The sequence below is a fragment of the Urocitellus parryii genome, chromosome 4, assembly GCF_045843805.1.
Source record: "Urocitellus parryii isolate mUroPar1 chromosome 4, mUroPar1.hap1, whole genome shotgun sequence".
In the NCBI taxonomy this organism is placed as follows: domain Eukaryota; kingdom Metazoa; phylum Chordata; class Mammalia; order Rodentia; family Sciuridae; genus Urocitellus; species Urocitellus parryii.
The window spans coordinates 32,496,519-32,522,939 of NC_135534.1; the positions used below are offsets into that span (position 1 = coordinate 32,496,519).

Consider the following 26,421-nt stretch of genomic DNA (forward strand, 5'->3'; position numbering starts at 1 on the left):
GATAAAAGAATTCAAAACCAGACACCTGTAAAGTATAAACACTTTAAAGAAACAGAAGTGAGCCAGGAGCACACCTGTAATTCCAGTGACTAAGGAGGAAGAGACAGGAGGATCCCAAGTTCAAGGCCAGCCTCAGCAACTTAGAAAGTCCCTAAAAAACTTTTCGAGACCCTGTCTAAAAATAAAAAACAAAAAGTTCTGTGGATGTGGCTCAATGGTTAATCCCCTCTGGGTTCAATGTTTGGTACCAGAAAAAGAAAGGACAGCAAGAAAAGTTTAGAAAATAATGAGAAAAGTAAATTAAGAAAAACAAATTTAGAAAACACAAATATAAATAATGTTTGAAAATACTGCAAAAAAATTTTTTTTTGAATTTGAGAGAGAGAGAGAGAGAGAGAGAGAATATTTTAAATTTTTTTTTTAGTTTTCGGCAAATTTTTAAGCTGTTTTCTGTCCTTACCCTTCATACTATGTCCCTGAACCTCCCCATACTGCCTTTCCAGCAGAGACATGTACCGTGGCTCTGGGTCAGCCCTCCTGGCAACCACAGAGGAAGGACAGAGCCCAAGACCCAAGAGGAGGAGTAGGTTCGCTACCCTGTTTTCACTTTCAAGTAGGTTATTTCATTTTCTTAGGGTAGAAAGAAAATTAACTCTCTCCTTGCTCCTTTCCTCTTACCCCAGTACTTCTTAGTTTTAGGGGATGTTTCATGCCCCATTTCTGGTGGCATCAATTGCTAGTTCATACTTTGATTGTACCCAGTGGACAGCCCTGACCTGAGGCCAAGGATGCCTTTCATCCTGTCTGTCATGTACCACAGCCACTCTTCCTGCTAAGTGCCTACTTGCAGGAAGTAGTTTAAAACCAAGGTACAGGTTAAGTTGTGACCTACAGAGAAGTAGAGTAAGATCAAATGTTCTCAAAAGTCTCCTGATATCCTTTGGAATGAACTGTACATTACATTATAAACTTACCTACACATGAATTATGTATGAGATAGGATGCACAATTTGAGGAAAAATTAAAATCTGAACCAGACACAGTGGGGCACATCTGTAATTCCAACAACTCTAGAGGCTGAGTCAGGAGGATCACAAGTTCAAGGCCAGCCTCAGAAACTTAGTGAGACCCTGTTTCAAAATAAAAAATAAAAAGGGCTGGGGATGTGGCTCAATGGTAAAGCGCCTCTGGGTTCAATCCCCCCCCACCAAAAAAAAAAAAAAAAAAAAAACACCTTTTCCCCTTCCCTCCATTATTATGTTTATCTCCCAAATCCACAAGGCAGGCTACTATTCTGAAGTTTTCTCTCTCAGACAGAGCATTCCTAGCAGTTCTGTGAATCCACCCACAGGAAACCAGAGGCCATCAGAAATTGAAAAAAAAAAAAAAAATTGCCCATCGGTGGCCTGTGGACTGGCAATAACCCCAAGTATGTTTTGTGCTCATACAATGTTTTGTTTTCATTTGTTTGCTTCAGTACTGGAGATAGAACCCAGAGGCACTTTATCCCTGAGCTATACAAATCTGCAGCCCTTTTGTACATTTTATTTTGAAACAGAGTCTCACTAAATCACAGTTTCTCCTCAAGTGTCAGCCTCCCCAGATCCTTTTATTTTATGGTAGGAATTTGAGTTTACTCTGATATTTCCCCCAAAGACTCTTTTTTCAGAATTTTTGCATTTATCTTGGCCTGACTGCAAATTCTTACTAGTTTAATTCTAATGTCCAGCACCAAGCCTATCACATAAGAGGGACAAACAAACAAACAAACAAAGAAGCAACAATCAATAACTGTATCTTAGGTCTTCAATGCTCTTTCTGAGGTTTGATGTAATCTTGCAATGCAGGGCATTTCTGTATATACTGAACAAATGAGAGAAGATCTGCTCTCTGTTCTCTTTCATAAAGCTGGAAAAGAAACAACACCTTTTTTCTTACAAAACTTTTGGAAAGCAATTTTGTAGTAAAATGCAAGGAGAGGGCTGGGCTGTGGCTCAGGGGTAGAGTGCACGCCTGGCACATGATTCGATCTCAGCACCAAATAAAAATAAATAAATAAAACAAAGGTATTGGTCCAACTACAACTAAAAAATAAATGTTTAAAAAAATGCAATGAGAATCTCTTAAAATAACTCAGACCCTGACAGAGTAATCCCATTTAAGAAATGATCTTAGCCGGGCATGGTGGCACACTCATGTAATCTCAGGGAAGCTGAGGCAGGCGGATCATAAGTTCAAGGTCAGCTTCAGCAACTTGGCAAAACTTATGTCTCTAAATAATATTAAAAAAAAAAAAAAAAAAAGCTGGGGATGTGGCTCAGTGGTAAAGCGCCCCTGGGTTTAATCCCTGGGACCTCCCCCACCCCCCAAAAAAAAAGGAAAAAAGAAATGATCTTTAGGGAAAAACCTAAAATACAGAAAAAAAGTTCTGTGCATGAAGATTTTCATTGTAGAATTGAATTGTTAATAATTACATACAATCTCTATCTGTGAAAAGGGAGATTTAGCAATGCTTATGGAGAGTATTAAAAAATCATATAAGTTAGTTATAAAAGGATGATGAGAGAAATCCTCATGGTACTGGAACTGTTCAATATCTTAACTGTAGTGGGGGATACACAAACTTACACAGGTGATCAAATTGTATTAAAATTAATATACATATATGCATAAAGGAGTATTAGTAAAACAGAAAATCCAAATAAAATCAGTGGACTGTACCAACGTCAATATCCTGGTTGTCATATTATACTACAGCTCTGCAAAAGGGTACCCTTGGGGGAAACTGCATTAATTGTATTATGTCTTGAATGTCCATGTGAATGTACAATTATCTCAATAAAGCTTTCAATAAAAAAAAATTAAGTGGGCTAGGGATGTGGCTCAAGCGGTAGCGTGTTCACCTGGCATGCTCGGGGGCACTGGGTTCCATCCTCAGCACCACATAAAAAGTAAAATAAAGATGTTGTGTCCACTGAAAACTAAAAAAAGTTAAATAATAAAAAATTCTCTCTCTCTCTCTCAAAAAAAAAAAATAAGTGAAATGATTAGGGTATGATGTTAAATTATACCTGCAATGCCCACCAGGGGTCTTCTTACGTTCAATTGAACATTCTGACTCACATGGCCACCTTTGGCATCATCTATTCATAGTTTGCCTGTAGGGAGGCATCAAGCATATTCTTCAGCAAGAATTACAGTCACAACCACAAGCCGACCACTCATATGTGAGGAGAGCCACTTCAGCAGTGTGTATTCACCTAGCTCAAAAGTCTCATGTCCCAGAGAAGCCAATTTATTTTTTCTTTCTTTCTTTTTTGTTGGGGGTGGAAGGGGTGGCAGTTACTAGGGATTAAACCCAGAGTTCTTTATCCCTTACCAGTAAGCTACAACCTCACCCTTTTTAGTTTTATTTTTTTGAGGCAGGGTCTCACTAAGTTGCTTAGGCTGAGGCTGGCCTTGAATTTATGACCCTCCTGCCTCAGCCTCCCAAGACACTAGAATTACAGGCGTGTGCCACCACATCCAACTGAAGTTGTTATGGTTTATAACAACTCTACAGCATGGCTTTGAGGTTTCCCAGGAGGGACATGCCAAGTTATAAAAGTTACCCCATTCAGGGAAATCCAAAAGATGGTTACCCATCCCCTTTTATAGTTCATTACCATATCTTTCAGTCCACATGCAAATTATAAATCAGAGATCAACTTCCCCTAAGCAATTATGTCTAGTATGATTTTGATACATGATATTTTTATCTATTTACAGAAAAACTGAGCTAAGCAGTTAACCAAAAGTCAGATTCTCGGGCAGCAGGCAGCCACATGTCACTCCTTTACCTATATTAGCATAGAAATTGTAGAAATTTTATCACAATCACATATATTTAAAATTAAATATTCAGAGGGTTGGAGGTTTAGCTTAATGGTATAGTACTTGCCTAACATACATGAAGCCCTTGGTACTATCCCTGCCCCCCCTAAAAGAGAAAAAAAAAAGTAATATTCAAAAAACTAGAAGAACTTAATATGGACTACATGTTAATGCATGTGTTAATAGAATTACTTTTTAAACTTTTATTTTTTAGTTGTGGATGGACACAATACCTTTATTTTATTTTTATGTGGTGCTGAGGATCGAACCCAATGCCTCATGCAGGCTAGGCGAGTGCTCCACCTCTGAGCCACAACCCCAGCCCACTAAAGGATTATATTAATGTAAAATTTCTTTTAATTTCTTGGCTACAGTTTAAATATATAAAAGAATGTCCACACATACTCATGTATATATAAAAAGATTAAGCAAATGTGACTGTGAAGAACTGGCAGATCTCCATGAAGGATATGCTTGTGTTGCTTATCCTATTTTTGCAATTGTCCTGCAGGTTTGGAATTTTTCAAAACAAAATACTGAGGGAATGATATATAAATAATTAAATCTATTCATTTATAATTATAAAATTTTTATATATCATAAAAATTATTTATCATTATAAATGAAAATACAATGTATCACTATATATAGGACACAGATATTTCAAACTGAAAATAATGATTGTGACTCTAAATGGTAAATTTATGGATGAATTTCTTCCTTCTTCCTACTTTACTACATTTTAGATAATGTTTGCTTTAAAAAAAAATTGTTTTTAATGACTGAGAACCTAGACTTCAGGAATTTAAATCTGAAAACAGGTTTAAAACTTAGGTGCACTGAGAGTGTTCAACACATTTTCATACCTGAAAAGGGGCACTATTTCTTTAATGTCCTTTAGTTTCTCAACTTCTTCATCTCGAACAGGTGCACACAGTGTTCTCATCATGCCAATAATGAATTCTGCCAGCTTAGAAATGTCTAGGGCCCCATTCTCTGCTTCCTGTTTTATCAGATCCAAATCCAAGACTTCTGTTATTTGGTTTCTCAATCTAGTGTGACCAGGCAGCAAGAAAGACAAGAGTGTCTACAAGAGAACACAGTTAAATTTAATCAAAATTTCTTAAACATAACTTTTTATTAAACATAAAAGAATTTATGACTATCTAAGTTAAATAAAGGCTTACCAATTGCTACTGTATGTTGTACATATTTTAACCTCTTACTAAAAAAAAAAAAAAATTACCCCCAAAACTGCTTACATTATTTAGAGTAGCTATTTAAACTTCTATTTCAGCTCTAAGTAGCCATCACCTGGATACAAGAAAAAACTATTACAGTAGGAAAACACATTTATTAATGTGACTCTGTGAAGCAACCACCAATTTCAGCTTCCACAGATATATTTCTTCTTTGATACTACAGCTAAAGGCAAGGAAAAAAAAAAAGAGAGATCTCTCACCTAAAGCCTTCTCTATCTCAAAAACTAAATCACTTTTTGGCCAATATAAATTGAATGTGCCCAAACCTATTAAAAATTTATAAATAACACATTTTGTAAAATAACTTTTGTTGTCTTTAAATTATTCTGTTATTTTCAAAATGAAATTTTCCCTATGTTTACAAGAGTAATAATACCTTCAGGTTACCATGATTTGCTTAAAAATTTTTTTTAACAAGGACACTAAGCCAAAAATACTCAATTCACATTTCCGCAGATAATTTAACTTCTTGATCTGTCCATTTCTTTAAAGTCTCTGGCACAGTAATGAAAAGAGATTGAATAAATACTGCTAAGTACAATTCACTCTTCATCTCACCTCTTTGATCTCGCCTACTAGTTTGATGGCATGGTCAAATGTCGGGGGGTCTTCACTCAACTGGCAACTCAAGCAATCCCAAAAAGCTTTATGTACAATCTCCTTTACTTTCTTCTCCAAGCTGGAGATGATGAGGTGAGGGGATAATCAAAAAACAAAATACTTGAATTTCAAACAATTTTCAAAAATCACAAATACTAGGGTAACAAATCTTAAGACTCAAGAAAAAACCTCGCAGATATACTTAATGATATAATCTATTTTTACATATTTATTTATTCATTTATTTTGTAGTACAAGGGATTGGACCCAGGGCCTCTTGCAAGCTAGGCAAGCAATCTGTTCCACTGACCTATATCCCCAGCCCTTTTTATTTTATTTTGAGACAGGGTCTTGCTAAATAATAAAGGCTGCCCTCAAACTTGCAATCCTCCTGTCTCACCCTCCTAAGCAGATAGGATTATAGCCATGCACCATAGTGTCAGCTGACATTATTTTTAGTTTGATTTTTTTTTTTTCAGTATGTGCCTCATTAGGAAGAATACCTTCCAACTAATTTGGTAGCCAACATTAGTCCAATTAATGGCATTTAATAATAACAAGACTACTGGAGCTAGGTGTGGTGGCACACGCCTGTAATCCCAGTGGCTCAGGAGGCTGAGGCAGGAGGATCGCAAGCTCAAAGCCAGCCTCGGCAACAGTGAGGTGCTAAGCAACTCAATAAGACAATGTCTCTAAGTAAAATACAAAAAAAAAGCCAAGGATATAACTCAGTGGTTGAGTACCCCAGAGTGCCCTGGTACCCTCCCCCCCCCCAAAAAAAAGAGACTATTGGAAAATTCAGAGTGAATATTTTTAATTCCCCAATATTGGTTTCCCAAGATACGTATAATTAAGCAGTTAATTCAGCATATAAACAGTGGTAAAGCTTTAGTTCCAAAAATATCCTATTTCCCATAACATATGGGACAACAGCTTAACTAAGTATCAAACTATAAGAACTTATAGTTAATGACTTGTTAAAATCAATCTTGACAGTAAAACAATTCTGTTTTTCTTCCCCCTGTGGTGCTGGGGATGGAAACCTAGGCTTCACGAACACTAAGTACACTATACCAATGACCTACATTCCCAGCCCACCTATACTTCATTGTTAATGTGAAATAGCACTATCTTTGCAAACATATAAGAAATATCCCTAACGTCATAATTAGAAGCTTCCTATAGGTGACGCGATAGCTCACCAACCCAGCAGCCATCTAATCAGAATCCTAGCATTTTACAGTTCGACAGCAATGGACTCTACCTGGGAACAAATTTAAGAAAGTGATCTAATACGCCAATCATAGCAGTTCTACTCCTTTTGCCTGGTTTAACTTTCTCAAACTCATAGCTGGGGAAGCATGTGACCAAATCTAACTACCAAAAAACAGGGGATATCTGCCTCATGCCTCCAAAGAATAATATTCCTTCCTAACAAAAGGAGAACCTTAGCCTACCCAACCTTTCCCTCTTGCCTGGAATGCTGGTGTATATTGGGAGGCTTAGGAGCTGCAGTATCCACCCGAGACTATGAGGAACAGGCCAAGAGAATTACAGACATATCCATTGAGAGTCCATCATCAATGACCTGTTTTGAAAGAAGAGCACCTACACTCCTATTCCCTTGATTCTAAAACAATTTTTTTTGCATTTTAACATCTCTGAAATATGATTTTTCTTAAACTCAATGGCATTTTTACAATTATAATGGATAGTGTTTCTTCTTATGACAATAAGGTACACCTTACAATCAATAGAATTTTAGATTCAATAAAAAATTATATGTGCCAGACACTAGGGATAGAGAGAATAACCCAACATCCTTGTCATCATGGAGTTTACAATCTGGTGAAAAATGCAAGGAAATCAATAACCACAGTGCAATGGGACAGTCACCAAGAAATGAAGGAACTGGTGCAACGAAAACCCAGATGGGATGCTAAAGCCAACTGTAGGACAAAGCTGACATGAAAGGTTTTCACAGCTTTCTAGATCCTTTATTTGCATTTTTAAAAAATTTTTTAGTTGTAGATGGGCACAATACCTTTATTTTATGTATTTATTTTTATGTGATGCTGAGAATGAACCCAGTGCCTCACAAGTGCTATGCAAGCACTTCACCACTGAGCCACACCCCCAGGCCCCTCAATTTGCATTTTGAAGCATTTTTTTTTTTTTAAAGAGAGAGTGAGAGAGGAGAGAGAGAGAGAGAGAGAGAGAGAGAGAGAGAGAGAGAGAGAGAATTTTTAATATTTATTTTTTAGTTCTCGGCAGACACAACATCTTTGTTGGTATGTGGTGCTGAGGATCGAACCAGGGTCGCACGCATGCCAGGCGAGCGCCGCTACCGCTGAGCCACATCTCCAGCCCGCATTTTGAAGCATTAGTGGCCTTGAGATTCACTTTCAACTCTAGTAATTTCTAATATAGGAATAATTTTTAGCAATAATGTATGAAAGGAAAATGTATTTGAATACATTGGCATCAACTCTAGGAATGATTTTCAAAACTGGGAAAAGTCAGTGTTCTACTAAACGAGGTAACCCAGTAACCATCTTACCTGCCTTCCGGTAATTCAACTGGTTTAATCTGAAAGTCTCTGTTTACTGCAATTTCATGGGCTAGAGCCAGGTTGGTGACTCCTTTCGCTGTCTCTAGGAGTTCTTCTACCGTCACAAATTGAGGAGGACTAGCTGTAACAAAAACCCAGTGTAAGAGATTTGCTTCTCTTCACTAGAATTTCTGTTAAAATACAGAAAAGGCAGTGATTCTGATACTAGGCAATAATTTCAATTATGTATCTTTTAAAATATTCCAACATTTTCAAACAGCAATAGAGTTTTAGCTATTTTACTGTCATTTTTTTCCTTTAAAGTAGAATTCTAGAAGCATCAATCATGTACAATACTCAAAACATCTGGTGTTTACTAAGAATAGTCAACAGAAAATAATTACAGTAAATTGAGATTTCAAAAAACAATTTAGGGCTGGGGTTGTGGCTCAGTGGTAGAGCGTTTGCCTAGCAAGTGTGAGGCACAGGGTTCGATTCTCAGCACCACATATAAATAAATAAAATAAAGGTCCATCAACATCTAAAAAATTTTTTAAAAAACTTAATTTATAGATTTTCATTTTTCCAATAAGCTAAGGGCTTATGTTTTAACCCTTCTGCCTCCTGTCTTCCCTAAAAGGAAAAAAAAAAAAAAAAAGGCGATACCAGATATGTTCTCTCTTATTTGCAGTGGTTCTTCTGGTGCTGTGGAACAAAGCCAGGGCCTTGTGCATGCTAGGCAAGTGCTCTACTACTGAGCTACACCCCAGCCCTTAACATCTCTTTCGAAAGGAGAGCAGAATGAATCAGACATCATTACCCTATGTACATATATAACTATAGAACTGGTGGCATTCTGCATCATATATAACGAGAAGACGGAGAAATTATACTTCATTGTATATGATGTATCAAAGTGCATTCGACTGTCATATATGACTCATTAAAACAAATTTTAATTTTTTAAAAAAATCTCTTTTTCTAGATTTCTATCTTGATAAAGATTTATCTTCCAGAAAGTTAGTTCTCAAGTCTCCCCAGGTGTTCTACACCAAGGAACAAGAGGTCATTCTTAACTCCTAAAAAAACCTGACAGTTCTCTAACTTCTGCAGAATCAGAGGAAGTGTTTATGATTTAGCAGGTCTGGGACAGACCTGGAGAACCTGCATTTCTAACAAGTCTCGGTTGATGCTGATGGTCCCAGAAACCACAGTTTGAGAAGTATTGGCCTAGAAGATGACATTACTTTTATGGGATGATAATAAGATCTGGCTTTAAAATCAGATAAGCAATGTTAGTGGTTGTCCAGGGTTTAACAGATATAAAGTTCTTAAGTTACTTTCCTTCTTTTATTCTTCTGCCCTTCCCCTCCCGGCCAAAAAGGAACCGAATCTGAGAGTTGGTCATACATTGTCTGCTAAAAACCTTTATTTATTCACATAAAGGGAAGTTGGGGAAAATGTTCAAAATTCCTCCTCAGCATCTTCAGAGAATGTTAATAAGAATACAAAACCATTTAAATTGCCTTCCTGAGTATTAAAAATATAATATATATATCCAAAATCAAAGCCCAGATATCTTAATAATATTGTGACTTGAAAACAGATATCAATTTTCCCCAAATCTATCTATTGATTAAACACATCCTAGTCAAAATCCCAGCAGACTCTTTTGTTGAAATTGCCAAACTGGTTCTAAAATTTGTCTGAAAATGCAGAAGACCTAGAAAAGTCAAAACTACTTTGAAAAGAAGAATTAAATTGGAGAACGTATAGTAATTTCAAGGTTTACTGTAAAACTACAGTCATCATCAAGACAGTGTGTTTTGGCATATAGATATACAGGTGAATTGAACAAGATGGAGAATCCAGAAATAGCCTGATATATAGGCATATACACATATGTATACTTACACTAATATTCATATATATATATATAGTCAATAAGGCAAGGATAGTTTTTTAAATTAAATATTTTTAATATTAAGTATTTTTTACATTAGATATTTCTTTTTTTTTTTTTAAAGAGAGAGTGAGAGAGGGGGGAGAGAGAGAGAGAGAGAGAGAGAGAGAGAGAGAGAGAGAGAGAATTTTTTTAATATTTATTTCTTAGTTCTCGGCGGACACAACATCTTTGTTGGTATGTGGTGCTGAGGATCGAACCCGGGCCGCACGCATGCCAGGCGAGCGCGCTACCGCTTGAGCCACATCCCCAGCCCTACATTAGATATTTCTAGAACAAACAATTAGATATCTAATGTGCAAACAATGATCCTTAATTCTTTCCTCCATGATAGCCAGGTGTGTTGGCACATGCATGTAATCCCAATGACTGGGGAGGCTGAGGTAGGAGGATCGCAAATTCAAAGCCAGGCTCAGCAACTTAGCAAGTCCCTAAGAACCTTGGTAAGACCATGTCCAAATAAAAAATAATGAGGGCTAGGGATGTAGCTCAGTGGTAAAGTACCTCTGGGTTCAATTGCCAGTAGCAAAAAGAAACCTTTCCTCTATGATAAACAAAAACTAAAAATGTATTGTTAAGAGCTGAGATAAGGGCTGGAGTAGCTTAGTGGTAGAGGGCTTGCCTAGCATGTGTGAGCCACTGGGTTCAATCCTCAGTACCACATAAAAACAAACAAAATAAAGGTATTGTGTCCATCTACAACTAAAAAAAAATTTTTTTAAAGAGCTAAGATAATAAGATTTCTGAAGGGAAGCACAGATGACAATCTTTGTGATCTCTGATTAGGTAGGTAGATTTCTTATGATACAAAAAGTTCAAACTATAAAAAAAATGGTAAACTAGACTATTAAAACTTGTACTCTGAAAAACTCTTTATATATATATGGTTGTTGATGGACCTTTATTTTATTTATTTGTATGTAGTGCTGAGAATCAAACCCGATGTGTCATGCATGCTAGGAAAGTGCACTACCATTGAGCCACAACCCCAGCCCCTGAAAAACTCTTAATGAAAAAGAAAAAGAAAAAAAAAAGGCATGGCATAGAAAAGGAGAAAATATCTGCAAAACATATTGCTGACAAAGGACCTGTACATAGAATATCATATAAAAAAGGAACAACTTGGCTGGGCACGGTGGCACACACCTATAATCCCAGCAACTGGGGAGGTTGAGGCAGGAGGATCGTGAGTTCAAAGCCAGCCTCAGCAACTTAGCGAGGGCCTCAGCAACTCAGAGAGACCCAGTCTTTAAATAAAATTTTTTTTTTTTTAAAAAAGGGCTGGGAGGGCTGGAGATGTGGCTCAGCGGTAGCGCGCTCGCCTGGCATGCGTGCGGCCCGGGTTCGATCCTCAGCACCACATACCAACAAAGATGTTGTGTCCGCCGAGAACTAAAAAATAAATATTAAAAATTCTCTCACTCTCTCTTTAAAAAAAAAAAAAAAAAAAAGGGCTGGGGATTTGGCTCAATGGGTAAGGGACCCTGGATTCAATCCCTTATACAAAACCAAACCAAACCAAACTAAACTTAGATTCAAACATTTCTCTAAAGACATAAATGGCTGGTCAGCACATGAAAAGATGCTTACCATCATGAATATTAGGAAAATGCAAATTAAAATTATGGTGAGATACCAATACATATCTATTAGGACAGCCAAAATTAGAAAGATAAACATACCAAGTATTGACATAGAGGTAAAATATTTGGAATAATCATACCTGGGAGAGGAAACGTGAAATGAAACAGTTACTGTGGGAATCAGTCTGGTGGTTTCTTAATAAGTAAAATATATATTTACCATATGACCCAGAAATTCCACTCCCAGGTATTTACCCAAGAAAACAAAAAACAAATGGCCATGCAGACTTCTACTCAAATGTTAATGGGCTAGCATAGAGATGCACACCTGTAATCCCAGTGGCTCTGGAGGCTGAGGCAGAAGGATCCAGAGTTCAAAGCCAGCCTCAGCAAAAGTGAGGCACTAAGCAACTCAGTGAGATCCTGACTCTAAATAAAATACAAAAAAGGGCTGGGGATGTGGCTCACTGGTTCAGTGTCCCCGAGTTCAATCCCCCCCCAAAAAAATGTTAATGGGAGCTTTATTAATAACAGTCAAAACCTGGAGCTAATCCAAATGTCCATCAATTGCAGAATGTATAAACAAATTGTGTGTAACCATACCATGAAATAGTACTCAGCAATAAAAAGAAATTGTTGATATATGCAAAACACAGATGAATTACAAAATAATTTTTCCTAGTGAAATAAATCAGATATAAAATATTACATTCACAATGATTCCATTTATATTATATCATAAAAAAGGCAATATGATAGTGACAGAAAGCAGATCAGTGGTTGGGAAGCACAGGAGGTAAGGGAAGAGATTTGCTGCCAAGGGCATTAGGGAATTGTGGTAGATGACAGAAATGTTCTGGCAGCTCATGATTGTGGTGGTAGTCACAAATCATATGGACTTAAAAATTGGTGCATGTCATTATATACAAATTATACATTAATAAAGCTAGTTTTAAAATTCTAAGGCACTCAAATAGGGATGTGAGATATATGAATATCAAATATATAAATACGGGGCTGGGGATGTGTCTCAAGTGGTAGAGCACTCGCCTAGCATGCATGGGCCACTGGGTTCAATTCTCAGCACCACATAAAAATAAAATAAAGATATTATGTTCACCTAAAACTAAAAAATAAATATTAAAAAAATCACAAAATATATAAATACACATATAGGCATTTTATCTCAGATAACATATTTGAAATACACAATTGAGATATACACAAAGATTACTAATATTTTGCTTCAAGCTTGTATTTTCTGTTACCAATTATCTACAAATGGAACTTCTGCTGTGGATATATCAGTATCAAGCTTCAGGAGTTATTAAACTCCACTGAGTAACTGCTTCCCCCACCTCTACTTCACTGGCACTGGGGATTGAACCCAGAGTTTCTTTACCATTGAGCTACATCCCCAGTTGTGTGTATTTTGTTTTGTTGTGTTTTTGTTTTTTTGAGAAAGGGTCTTGCAAAGTTGCCGAGGCTGTGAGGCTGGCCTCAATCTCTGTCCTCCTGCCTCAGCAGTTGTACACAATGGTGAGATTGTTACATATTCATACATGCACACAATATCACAATGTAATTTGGCCAATAGAATTCCCTAGTATTTCCCTTGCCCCTCCCCTCCTCCCTCCCAGCGGTCCCTTTCTTTTAATTTTTTAATTTTGAGACAGGGTCTTGCTAAAATGCCCAGGCTGGCCTTGAACTTACAATCCTCATGCCTCAGCCTCCTGAGTAGCTAGGGTTATATGCATGCACTATTGTACCCAGAAAACTCCATCAGGTTCTTGTCTCTAAAAGAGAAATTCAGACATTTTCATCGGGGCTTCAAAGTTCTTTTTTACCTTAACTGTGCAAAAATAAAGTCTGATATAAAATTTATGAAAACTTACTATTTCTCAACAAGTTCAGGCATCTGAGTAATAAGGAACACTGTTGGTTGATTACCTAGTCATAAAGCAGTGGAGGAGGCTAGGGCTGTAGCTCAGTGGTAGAGTGTTTGCCTAGCATGTGTGAGGCACTGGGTTCCATTTTCAGCACATATAAATAAATAAATACATAAAGATATATCAACAACTAGACACACACACACACACACACACACACATATAAAACAAAACAAAACAAAAAAAATGTGGACACAGAATCAGGAGGAAATTTGGCTTCCTCCAGACTGTGTTGAGTATGACCTTAACAAAGTCACTTAAATTTTCTAGGGCCATGGTTTCTCCATATGCAAAAAGAAGATAGTCAGACTAAGGGGTATTCTTTTTTTTTTTTTTTTTTTAATGTTTTTGTTTTTATGTGGCACTGAGGATGGAACCTAGTGCCCCGCCTATGCTAGGTGAGCCAACCCCAGTCCCCTAAGGGGTATTCTATGGGAATAAGAATCCTCCAAATTCTAGGCAAGTGTATTCTCAGTATTTAGGGCACACTAGGGACAAAACAGATGGCACCAAGAACCAAACATCAGACAACCAGAAAGAAAGTTCTCAGGAGCTGTCCAACTTAAAGACTACTTAAAAATCAGAATTATTAATGGAAGGTATCTGATCAAAAAAGAGAAAAGCTACAATTCTAAGAGAATCAGGATATGCTACAGATCTATATCTAGAGGAATAATTTACTACATACAAATGAAAAAATTCTGGGAATTTTGTTTTATTTTTTGAGAGTTCTCAAATTTACCAATTTCATTAAGAAAAATTTACAAAGATGCAATGTGGTGGAGACCATGGTGCTCACCTCAACTTGTGAAAAGAATATGAGTTATAATAAGAGCCATGTAAAACAGTCAGGTTACATGTATCTTACCTTGGTGTTTATTTTATTATCTAGTATAAAGCTAAATAATAAATAAAGATCCATCAACAACTAAAAAGAGAGAGTATGTGTGTGTATATGTAAATATATAATTAGTATATACATAATATATGTATATATATATATAAAATTAGTTTTTTAGGTGGACATAATGCTAAATTCTATTATATCTTTTGAACACTGATGTCTTATCAGAGACATAGAAAAACATAAGTTAAACATACCCTCTTGGAAGCTAGCAGACTACCCAAAATAAAAGGAAGTTCTAATTTAGAATGGTTGTACTCTTTACCTTTCTTTTCTAAGGTGTCCTGAAATCTGAGAAGCCTACACACTCTAAAGAAAGGTTTCTAAACACATAAGTAGATGGACACGTGTGGAGGGTAGATGTTGAATCTTACCCAAACAGTATGAAAAAGCAAGGGCAAAGGTTATCCACAGCACTTGTTACACTGGATAGAAATGGTTGATTTATCTTCCTCCCAAGACTGAAGGTTCCACCAAGCCAGAGACAACATATTTACCGCCTTGTTCACTGCTGGATCCCTGATACATAGTATGCACTCAATAAATACGTGTTTTTTATTTTTATATATATATATATATATATATATATATAAAGACATCATAATTCTCATAAATTTAAAAAAGGTAAAAACTCATATGAATAGTTAAAAATAAAATCCACCGTTATATACATAATGCATCAATAAAAAAATGTAGGAAAAAAAGTGACAATCCTTTATTTTTCTTTATATTTGTTATTTAGTTTTTTAGGTGGACACAATATCTGTGTTTTATTTTTATGTGATGCTGAGGATTGAACCCAGTGCCTTATGCATGCTAAGTAAGCACTCCACCACTGAGCCACAATCCCAGCCCGACCAATCCATTTTTATGGAGTATTAAAAAAAGGGAAAAACTCAGTGTTATAAATTTATTCATCCAATGATGATTGGGCTCTGCTAATTTAAGCTATTAATTATACTTTACTCTAATTAGTAAGTTAAATTTAATAGTTAAAATCATAATTAGTAAACTGGGATTTACTAATTAAACCCTGATTTAATTTAGTAAATCAGACTAACTGATTTAATAAGCAAAATTATGTCATCCCTCAAGAGTCTTTGGGAGATTGATTTCAGAACCTCCTCAGATTCTAAAATCTACATACTTAAATATCTTGTATTCTTCCATATACTTTAAATCATCTCTAGATGATGTAATGCTACACAAATAGCTGTTGTATTGTTTAGGGAATAAGAAATAAAAGCCTGTCTGTGTTCAATAAGACTACAACTTTTTTTTCTTTTTTAGTATTTTCAATTCATACTTGGTTATGGAATACATAGATATAGAACCCATGAGTACAGCAAGCACTACTAAATGGGAACTATTAACTGGAATAATAATTGATGTTTGTAATCTGAATAAATATAGCATCATTTACTGGCCACTGGGTAATTAAATTCTAGAGCAGAAAGTAGAGGAGAGAAGTAAATTATATAGAAGTGGAGGGTCTTAGAGGAAACATTGTTATGGCTGGGGCTGAGGCTCAGTGGTAGAGTGCTCCCATAACATGCATGAAGCACTGGGTTTGATTCTCAGCACCACATAAAAATAAAGATATTGTGTCCAACTACTAAAATATATATATTTTTTTTTAAATTTTGAGACTTGACTGCTCCTGACTCTAAGGCTCTTTTAATGTAACTTCTTTGAATTATTTGTACCACTGTGCCTTTTTTAAAATACATAATACCAGGTATTAAACCCAGGGGCACTTTACCAATGAGCTATATCCTCAGTCCTTTAAATTAATTTATTTTTATTTTGAGACAGAGTCTCACTAAATTGCTGAGGATCTTGCTAAATTGCTAAGGCTGACTTTGAACCTGCAATCCTCCTGCCTCAGTCTCCCAAACTGCTGGGATTACAGGCATGTACCACCACACCTGGCTTACTCTAAGGCTCTTTATGTGTAAAGAACAGATTCATCTTTTGAACTCAAATCATCATCTCAGATTAGTGCTGATCTATTCTTACAAGCCAGCCATTTTTCCTTTTTCAAGTATTCTCTACCAGTTACCAATAGCAATTCTACACTTAAAATATTTCTATACTATAATTTGTGAAAATAGATACTTTCTTTTTGTGAATTATTTTAATTTGCAAAATTCCAAATGTGATTTTTAGTGATACTATAAATCCAGCAGTTTGGGGAAAATATTTAAATTATTCAATATTATACTTTATGTGGATAATGATGCCTCCTTATCTGGTCCACAAATCATGGCTCTCAGTCTTGCCTTTTGGGTTCATTCCTCCATACCTATCTATTATTACAAGGAGGAAAATCAAGAAGCCAAAAGGAACACCTGAGAACACTGCCTTAGAACCTCATTTTAGTATGTACCTTTGTATTAGTCCGTTTCCCACTGCTATATGTAAGGTAGATACTGTATAAAGAAAAGAGGTTTATTTAGCTCATAGTGTCTGTGTCCAAGAGCATGGCATCTGTTCTGCTCTGGTAAGGGCCTCATGATGGATGACATCACAATGGCAGGAGTGTGTACAGAAGGGACTACATGATGAGACAGGAAGTCAGCACAGGATTCAGGGGCCAGGCTTGCTCTCTTATAACAATCCCCTTCTCAGGAACTAACCAGGATTCCATAAGAACTACACTAATCTTTTTCAAGGGCAGCATCCCCAATGACCTAACCACCTTCCACTAGTCCCCATGACTTACAGAGGTTCCACTACCTCAAGATCCTTACATGGGGACAAAGCCATCAGAATATGAACCCTGTAGGACAAACCATATGCAACCGCAGCAGACTTTTATAAGAACTTTTTTTTTTCTTTTTTTGGTACTGGGGACTGAACCCAGGGGAACTTTACCACTGAGCTACATCCCTAGTCTTTTTGTTTTTTATTTTGAGACAGAGTCTCACTAAGTTGCTAGGTTCCTGCTAAGGTGCTAGGGCTGACCTCAAACTTGTGATCCTTCTGCCTCAGCCTTCCAAATAGCTGGGATTACAGGCATATGCCACCACACCCAGCTCTATGAAAATTTAATGAAAGTTTCCATGACCTTCTTCCTAGAATTGCATATGTGCATAAATATTAATGTACATTGCTGGTTGTTCCTGGATCCTCTAAAACTTGAACACAGGTCCTAGGATAAGTACTCTTGCCTTAGGAACATAACTACACACAATTTCAAATAACATGGCCTATTTTGGGATTGACATTGATTTAGAATGAGGCCATGAGACTGACAGAATACAAAAGGCAAGGCCATCAATCAAAGAATGACTGAAGATACAAACCGAAAGTTCTCCTTTATCAGAAACTATAGGTAATAAAACCATCATTTTTTATTAGTCAGTTTTCCCTTACTGTAATAAATACCTAGATAAATTAAATTAAGAAAAAAGGTTTATTTTGGCTCTCAGTTTTAGAAGTTCCAGTTCATGATCATGATCATGCCTTTGGGTCTTTGGTGAGGCAGTACACCATGAAGGGGAACATGTGGAACAAAGGTGTTCACTTTATGGTCAGGAAGTAATCAGGAAACAAGAGCAAGGAAGAAGAGGCTTCCCAATACCCACTTCATCAACACAATGACGTTTCTTCCATTAGGCCCAACCTTCCACCATCTCCCAATAGTGCCAGATTTGGGACCAAGCCTTTAACACATGGAGGACATTTCAGATCCAAATATAGTACCTCCACATTACAACAATCAATCCTGGCATCATGAAATGCAATAGATGACATAATATTTACAGCAGTAGTAAGAACAACCACTAATGGTCACCGGGCATTTATTATGTGCCAATCACTGTTTTAACTACTTTATATGAATTCATTTAATCTTTACAACCACCCTAAGAGATAGGTGCATTTCCCTCACTTAAAAAATAGGAAAACAAAACTTTTCTAATTATACATGTCGAGACAAGGCCTATCACATGTACCATAAATTATGCTATTGGTAACATGTTTCCCTATATATAATTTGGCCTAGTAGTTTATCAAAATCTGTGTGACAATCAGTCCCAGAGACTCATAAGGCTGAGGTAGGCCAGGCACAGTGGTACACATTTGTATTTCCAGAGGCCTGGAAGCTGAGGCAGGAGGATCACAAATTTGAGGCCAGCCTCAGCAGCTTAGTGAGACCCTGTTCCCCCCCCCCCCAAAAAAAAAGGGCTGGGGATGTAGCTTAATGGTTAAGTGCCCTAGGTTCAATCCCTGGTACCAAAAAAAAAAAAAAAAAAAAAAAAAATATATATATATATATATATATATATATATATATATATATATATAAATAAAAAAGAAGGTTGAGACAGAAAGATTACAAATTTAAAGACTGCCTTGGCAACTAAGTAAAACACTGTCTCACCGGCTGGGGTTGTGGCTCAATGGTAAAGTGCTTGTCTAGCCTGTGTGAGGCACTGAGTTCAATCCTCAGCACCACATAAAAATAAATAAATGTTATTTAAAAAAAAAAAAAATACATGTCTCTCAAAAAATTAAAAGGGTTGGGGATGTAGCTCAGTGGTTAAAGCACCCCTGGGTTCAATAAATAAATAAATAAAGTCTGGGGATATAGTTTGGTAGCAGAAAGTTCCTGGGTTCAATACCTAATATTAGAAATAAATTAAGTAATTAAAATAATTTTAAAACATGGTCCATAATGTTTGCTATAAGAATATAACTCCATAATGTTTGCTATAAGAATATAACATTGACTAATAAATTCCTGGGAGGGCTTTGATCATTTTAGAAGAAACTCATCTTGAAACCTCAAAATGTTTGCACTTCTTGCAAATATGCAGAATTACTGATCATTTATAATTTAAAGAGATAACATCAACACTGACATTCTTAGATTATGACCACTCCCTCTTAAAACTTTCATTTTTGGGGGCTGGGGATGTGGCTCAAGCGGTAGCGCGCTCGCCTGGCATGCGTGCGGCCCGGGTTCGATTCTCAGCACCACATACAAAGATGTTGTGTCCACCAATAACTAAAAAAATAAATAAATAAATATTTAAAAAAAAAAAAAACTTTCATTTTTGGACTCACTTCTAAAGCTTATATATTCTTAATAAAAGACATGAGTTGGGGCAGCTGTTGGCAATACACACAGCCATTGCCACCCTTCATGTATGAAGCTTGCTCCCTGCCAGGGACCTGAAATGACTTCACACTGACTCAGCAGACTGAGTTCCCTTAACCTCATGGGAACTAAACCCCCAGGGAGTGAATTTAGGGTGTGGTGAACTCACATTTTTTAAAAAAACCTGTACAAGTACAGTCCTGATTGGAATCAGCCTCAGACTTTTGAAACACTTCTTTAATGAAAATTGTAATTTACACTCCACCCTTCTGTTTCTCAGAGACTTCAGAGAAATCAGAATGCCCTGGGGTTAGACAAAGACAGAAACATTTGGGAAATTATTCTAAAATTTTTAATTTCTCATGCAACTGAAAACCCATAAGCAACTAGACTGCCAGCTGGGAAAATACGGCTACTCTTAAGTGGTAGTTAATGTTATCATATTACTAGAAGAACTTTTGCTCAGGACCACATACACAAGAAAGCCTAATAAAAATACCATTTGAAAACAATGATAGTATTGCTTCTTCTAGTCAAAGTCAAATTTGCTTACAGTGAGGTCTTTGTACTCTTTGGGGGTTAGAAGCATCCGACTTTATTTTTTTCTGTAAAGCTTCATCAGAACATTCCACAGCACCTCCCAGGCTTTTCTCAGATTCATTTGATTTTGATTTTCCTGCTTCATTTATATGAGACTTGTCAAGGTTTTCAGACATTCTCAATTAAGTTTATTTACTTTCCTAGGAAAGAAAAAAAAAAGAGTCAAAAAAAAAAAAAAGAGTCATTATTCTAGCTCTGTTACTACCAGTGTGACTCTGGGCACACTTAATTTTTTTGGTTTGTTTTCTGGTCTGTAAAAAAAACAGACCTGCTAAGATCTTATCCAACTACAATATTCTACTTCAATAATTAAACAGATTCAATTACTCTGTGAGGTCGATAAAATTTATCAAATTTATGGACCTCACAGAGTAATAGGTTGAAATGTTCTTGTCCCACTTCTAACATCACAAAAATGCAGTACCTTAAACTAATAGAAGACAACATTAGAAATCGCCTGCTTCTGTTTTAATCAAAGGGAATAATTCAGTCTTAAATTCTTTACTTCATCCTGTAAGCTGAAAGAAAGACTACTTGGAAACAATGCTTATAATCAGGTTTGAGAGTGAATATGCTGGAATGAGAAGTTGGTTCCCTAATCCCATCATGTGGATAAAAATACCTGGGGACTTCAAAGGTACAGTTGACTCTTATGAAGTGTTTAAGGGAAAGGTATGGAGCAAATATTTTTATTCATGCATTGCCAGTCAACAGAAAAAGATCATAAGTAAAGAAGGAAGTTGCAAACAATCATGAAAGTATGTGGTTGGGTGGGTTTTCATTTTATTAGTTGCTGATTAGAATAAGAATATCACTTGACATGTTGGTTTGAGCCAGTTAATAAAGGCCTCCTCTAATTGCATCTAAGTCCCCAGCCCCTTTCCTCTATTCCTAGGGTGTTTCTAATTAAGGGAGAAGACAAAATGTTTTCTGCATTTACAATTCTGAAAATAATTAACATTTGTACATTAGCACTTAAAGATCACAAAACATTGTCAGAAACACTAATTAGACTGTATTATACACCTGGAAGGTAATCAACGATCAAAAGAAATGTGAACTGCTTTAGGGAGGTTTGGCAGACTCTCTTCTGCACATTAGAGAGAACAATCGTTTGATATAATTATCTGAAACTTCAGAGACCTCCATTAAACAGGATGATGTTACTGGAATTGAAAATTTCAGGACCATAATATTAATATGCATGTTTTAAAAAAATGTATTTTCCCGTTTGCAATCCAACTTTACTTTCCAATATCCATTTCCTCACTGTGCTAAATCCTATTAGGGTCTGGAAATGCTCCAAGATCCAAAGGATGATATTACCACCATATTGTATGAGACAGGACAAAACATTTCTAATTTTATCCTCTTCACATGATGAGAAGGAGCCCAGAAAAGATGAAGTAATTCATGCTGCGCAGTGAAAAGCGAAAACAAGATTCCTAGGCCTTTGATGCTCAGTAAACTAACCCCACCCACCTTTTAAGATGCATCAGGGCGCTCTTCTCAGGACAGTGTTTGCACAGTTCCCAGAAATTCCCACAGGGCTGGTTGCTAGACATCAGACAGTCATTGCTACCTTAAATTCGATTCAAAATATGCTTATTTAAATAGGAATAAAGGAAAAATAAATAAATAAATAAATAAATACGAATAAAGGGATGAAAACTCACAAATTAGAGAAGGAGACAGAACTGCTTACAGAGGATGATCATGAAACTCAAGCCTTGGTGGCATCATGAAAATTGCTGTTATGAAAAGCAAAGGGAGAAACTAGTTCCTTCTCAGAAGAGAGGACATTTGAACTAATGTTTGAAAGTAGAATTTCACGGGGCTGGGGCTGTAGCTCAGAAGGAGGCACTGGGTTCCATCCTCAGCACCACATAAAAATAAACAAATAAAATAAAGGCATTCTGTCCATCTATAACTACAAAAAAAAATTTTTTTTTAAGTAGAATGTCTTTCGGTTATAAAATGTCTGGAGACAGAAGAGGTAAAAGAGGGGCATTTGACTCGGAGAGAAGCCAACACACATGAAAACAAGAAAAGTAGCAGGGGCCAGCGGCTCGGGAGGCTGAGGCAGGAGGATCGTGAGTTCAAAGCCAGCTTCAGCAAAAAGTGAGGCACTAAGCAACTCAGTGAGACCCTGTCTCTAAATACAATACAAAATAGGCCTGGGGATATGGCTCAGTAATTGACTTCCCCTGAGTTCAATCCCCATACCAAAAAAAAAGAAAGAAAAAGAAAAAAAAATGTGAAGACGAAAGATGGGTTGGGGCCATATGGTAAAAAGTGATCGTTTTTATTAACAAACGAAAAATCTCTTCACCTAGATTTTGAACTTAGAGGCAGAACCCCCTATTCCACATTTGTTGCATCCTTACATCCCCCAAACAGATAACCCGCGAGGTATGGATAGAAACGAATCCCTGTGTCATCGCTGTCAGTCAGTCTATCTGGGAGGGCTGGGTGTGGGTCTCAGACGTACCTGGGCTCCGATCCTGGCTCTTTACTAGCGGTGTGGCTCGGGTTTCCTCCCTGGAAAGCCGAGCTACTTACCTCCTAGGATTGGGGGGACGATTAGACGGGGACTGTGCCCAGCAGATGGGCACACGAGCTTTACACAAACGCTAACCACAATTAAAGGGCTACAGGGTGCCGCCAGGAGCCACTCGGGCGCTCTGAGGGCGCTCATTCATTCAACGATCCTCAGCCTCGACTGTGCCTAAAAAGGAAACCGGGGGTGGAAGGATCCACGCAGCGGCCGCGAAGAACAGCATCTGTCGGAGCTGCACGCGGGCCTCGGCCGGACTTCAGGGCCCCCCCGCCCCGGCAGAAACCGTAAAAGAGGGGCTCTCCAGGGGAGCCGGGGGTCGCTGCCTCCGGTGCTCAGCGCCACTCTCTCCCCGCGTCCGGATTCCGTTGTAAACTGCTGTCTGGGTCGGCGAGGGAGTGGCGGGCCTGGAGCCAGCGACCAGAGCGGAGCGGGACGCGCCGGCGGGCGGCCTCGAGGGTGGGCCTCAACCGGCCCGCGGCCCCTGCCTCCTCCTCGCCTCAACCCATCACCGGGCCCCGACCCGACGAGAGAAGGCGAAGAAATGCTGTGCTTTCGACCTCGCGCCTCCTGTGAGGGCCCCGCCAGCCTCCGCGCCCGCGCCCCTCACCTGCCGCGGAGTCGGTGTTCTCCCTCCTGCCGCTCCCGCTGCGAATCAGGCGAGGCGGGCGCCGCGGAGGAGGCGGGAGCGATGCGCGGCGGGCAGGGGCGGTTCAGCCTCTACCTCTTCGAGGCCGCATCCCTCTCCGCGCCGCGAGCGGTCCTTCCTGTCCGGCTCGGGTGGGCAGCGGCCAGAGTAGCCGCACCTCAGCGTGTGGAAGGGGGAGGTTGCCTTTAGCCGAGAGACGCTTGCTCGACGCAGGGCGGCGCCATGTTTTTGTACGGAGAGTCGAGTGATTTTAGGTCTCCTGCTGGCCAAAGTGGCTCGGCGCCGGTAGGCGCCATATTTCCGCACGGGGAGGCGGGCCGGTTGCCGGCCAAGGGGTTCCAGTGGGCGGTGCTCGGAGCCGGGAGGCTCCCGCTCCACGCAGGGAGGCGCCATGTTTCCATACGGAAAGGCGGAGGCGCGGCTGGGTGCCAGGCGAGGGGGCGCCTCGAGAGGAGACTGAGGAGGTGGCATGAAGTCAGTTAATGGATGGAAAAAAATCCTTAGAGCCAATAGCATTTAAAACCTCCCCCCGGATTTTGAAACTTAAATATTACATATTTGTAACTAAATTGTTTATTCCCCTTCCCTCATTTTGGCTACTGAAAAACCACGCTCACTACCTAGACAGCAGTCTCCGACCCGGTTGGATTTTTGAGTCGGTACTTCAGGGGCTGCTGCTGCACGTTGTCCATAGGAACAAGACTTCTTGGAGAGACGGAAGGCAGCGGGCAAACCGTCTCCTGAGGACTCAGCTCCGGGCAGATCGTTCAGAAGCACGGGGAGCGCTGAGGACGTTTCAGGTTTTGTCCAGAAAAGGTGGTTTCCCTGATGTATCGTGTTGACTCGTTTCAGAGCTTCGTCTCCCTCGGTTCCAAGTAGTGGGCCTGTGACTACCGTGGAGCTGCCTTGCTAAGAGTCGCTGCTCCAAGATAGCTCTGCCTGCAGCAGTAAAATATTAACCTGCAGGAACATAGTTATGGTGCTTAATCTTGAAATATAAAAGGCATGTGACAGTTATTTGGTAACGGGGATTGAACCTAGGGGCACTTTACCACTACATCCCCAGACTTTTTTTTAAGGCAAAGTCTTACTAAATTGTCAAGAGTTGGGCTCGGGTTGTGGCTTAGCGGTAGAGCGCTTGACTAGCAGTGTGAGGTTCTGGGGTTCAATCCTCAGCATCACATAAAAGTAAATAAAATAAATGCGTTGTGCCCAACTACAACTAAAAAACAATAAATTGTCAAGAGCCTCCATAAATTATTGAGGCTGGCCTTGAATTTGCCATCTTCATGCCTCAACCTCCGGAATCACAGGGATTACAGGCATGCACCAACATGCCACTGTAGCATGTGACTGCTTTTTTTATTTAAAAAAAAAACGCTTTAAAATTGGGCATAAATGATAAATGCCTTAAAATCTTCTGTATTCAAACGTGTTGTAACTAGAACAAAATTAAGTATTGATGGCTAAGTGCAATACAATGGCCTCAAGCCACTTACCAATCAGCACATTATTTTCCTTTTAAAAAAATAACAAAACAGTTCTCAGATGAAGGTTCACTTTAGGAGAGGAAAAAAAAAAATCAAATCTTAAAATATTCAGGAACTGTTAAGAGTCACGAAGAAAACATTGTTATTCTTTAATCCTGACTACATTTTAGCCTATGGGGGCAAAGAGGCTTCCAAAACTATCACCTGAAAACTTGCGGGGAGTGATGCCAGGGAAGAAGTATTACAAGTTTCCTGGATAACTCTTGTATGTGGCCAAGCTACAACCACCTCCACCCATCAAGTGTCCCCTACCTCCATTGAAGGATTAGTATAAGCAAGTTTCACTTGGAGCAACATTGACGATTCGGCAACCACTCCGATTTCATTTTGAATGATTTACCTATAATCTTTTGATGTATTCTGAACCATTTCCTTTAAGTACGTTGATACATGTTCCAGTTGGCTCTCTGGCTGCAAGGACTGGAAAGAACTACTGAAAAGCAAAAGGAGTTCACTGCGAGGCTATCTAGGAATTGGGAGGAGAAAGGTGGCAGCCGCTGTAGAAGTGAGTTGCTACTGTCACCACCCTGGAACACACAAAATCTTTCATCACATCTCTGCTTCTGTCTCCCCCACAATTTAGGTTTACCTGTATGGAACAACTGACCAAGCTGATGTTTGCAGACAGTCTCATTAGCTTGTAGGGAGGCTGCCCTTGGATGAGGTGCTCAGCACTGGTCTGCTCTGCTAAGGTGATGGCGAGGCTCAGTCACCTAGGCATCAGGTGGACACGTGGGCATGGGTTTCTAGGAAGGCGTCATGAATAAATGAGGGCGTACAGCTGACAGTAACTGATGGTTCCAGTAACCCAGGAGGGTTGCCTAAGGCATGCAGGGTAGCATTAGACTGTGCCTTAAAACTTTAAATATGCTTAGTAAACATCCAGTTTTTTTTAGAATTTTATTCTATCCTAATGAAGTTTTGAGGGAAACATTTCAATCATGTTTTCCATGAAATTATTCTGTCAAAATGTTGCTTCTTTTAGAAGCATGAATATCACTAACCAGTTAGTTCTGCCTTCCCTGAAGGTGTTAGTTTGGTTGCCAAATAATCATGCTAATTATGTGCAAAATAAAGATTGAAAGATAGTACAGTTGTTGTGCCAACAATGTTGGCCTCACCAGTTTCAGCTTGTTATGAAAACTTGCTCACATTTAAGACATGAACTCTCTTTCACCTAATTGTAAAGAAAGCTGCTACCCCACCTTCTTCCTATACAGAAAACCTGACTTTCCCTGCTTTATTAACTTGGTATCATAGATTATATATTGTG

At 38.4% G+C, this 26,421-nt stretch overlaps 1 protein-coding gene across 3 annotated transcripts in view; it reads right to left on the reverse strand.

Annotated features, from left to right (window-relative positions):
- Positions 1 to 23,903, reverse strand: part of Tcp11l1 (t-complex 11 like 1) — a 42,549-nt gene extending 18,646 nt beyond the window's left edge. Inside the window, exons 1-8 of one of the 3 annotated variants that reach the window (XM_077797484.1) lie at positions 23,560 to 23,903; positions 22,884 to 23,120; positions 22,069 to 22,143; positions 21,875 to 21,974; positions 20,346 to 20,532; positions 8,296 to 8,428; positions 5,694 to 5,814; positions 4,740 to 4,960 (exon numbers count right to left, since the gene is read on the reverse strand). In XM_077797484.1, coding sequence (XP_077653610.1) covers positions 4,740 to 4,960; positions 5,694 to 5,814; positions 8,296 to 8,428; positions 20,346 to 20,508 — 638 coding nt within the window. In that variant the 5' untranslated portion in view covers positions 20,509 to 20,532; positions 21,875 to 21,974; positions 22,069 to 22,143; positions 22,884 to 23,120; positions 23,560 to 23,903. Of the gene's footprint in view, positions 1 to 4,739; positions 4,961 to 5,693; positions 5,815 to 8,295; positions 8,429 to 20,345; positions 20,533 to 21,874; positions 21,975 to 22,068; positions 22,267 to 22,883; positions 23,121 to 23,559 lie in introns of those variants that run through there. The other 2 variants (XM_077797485.1, XM_077797486.1) reach the window with 2 other exon arrangements.
- Positions 23,904 to 26,421: the final 2,518 nt, after the last annotated feature.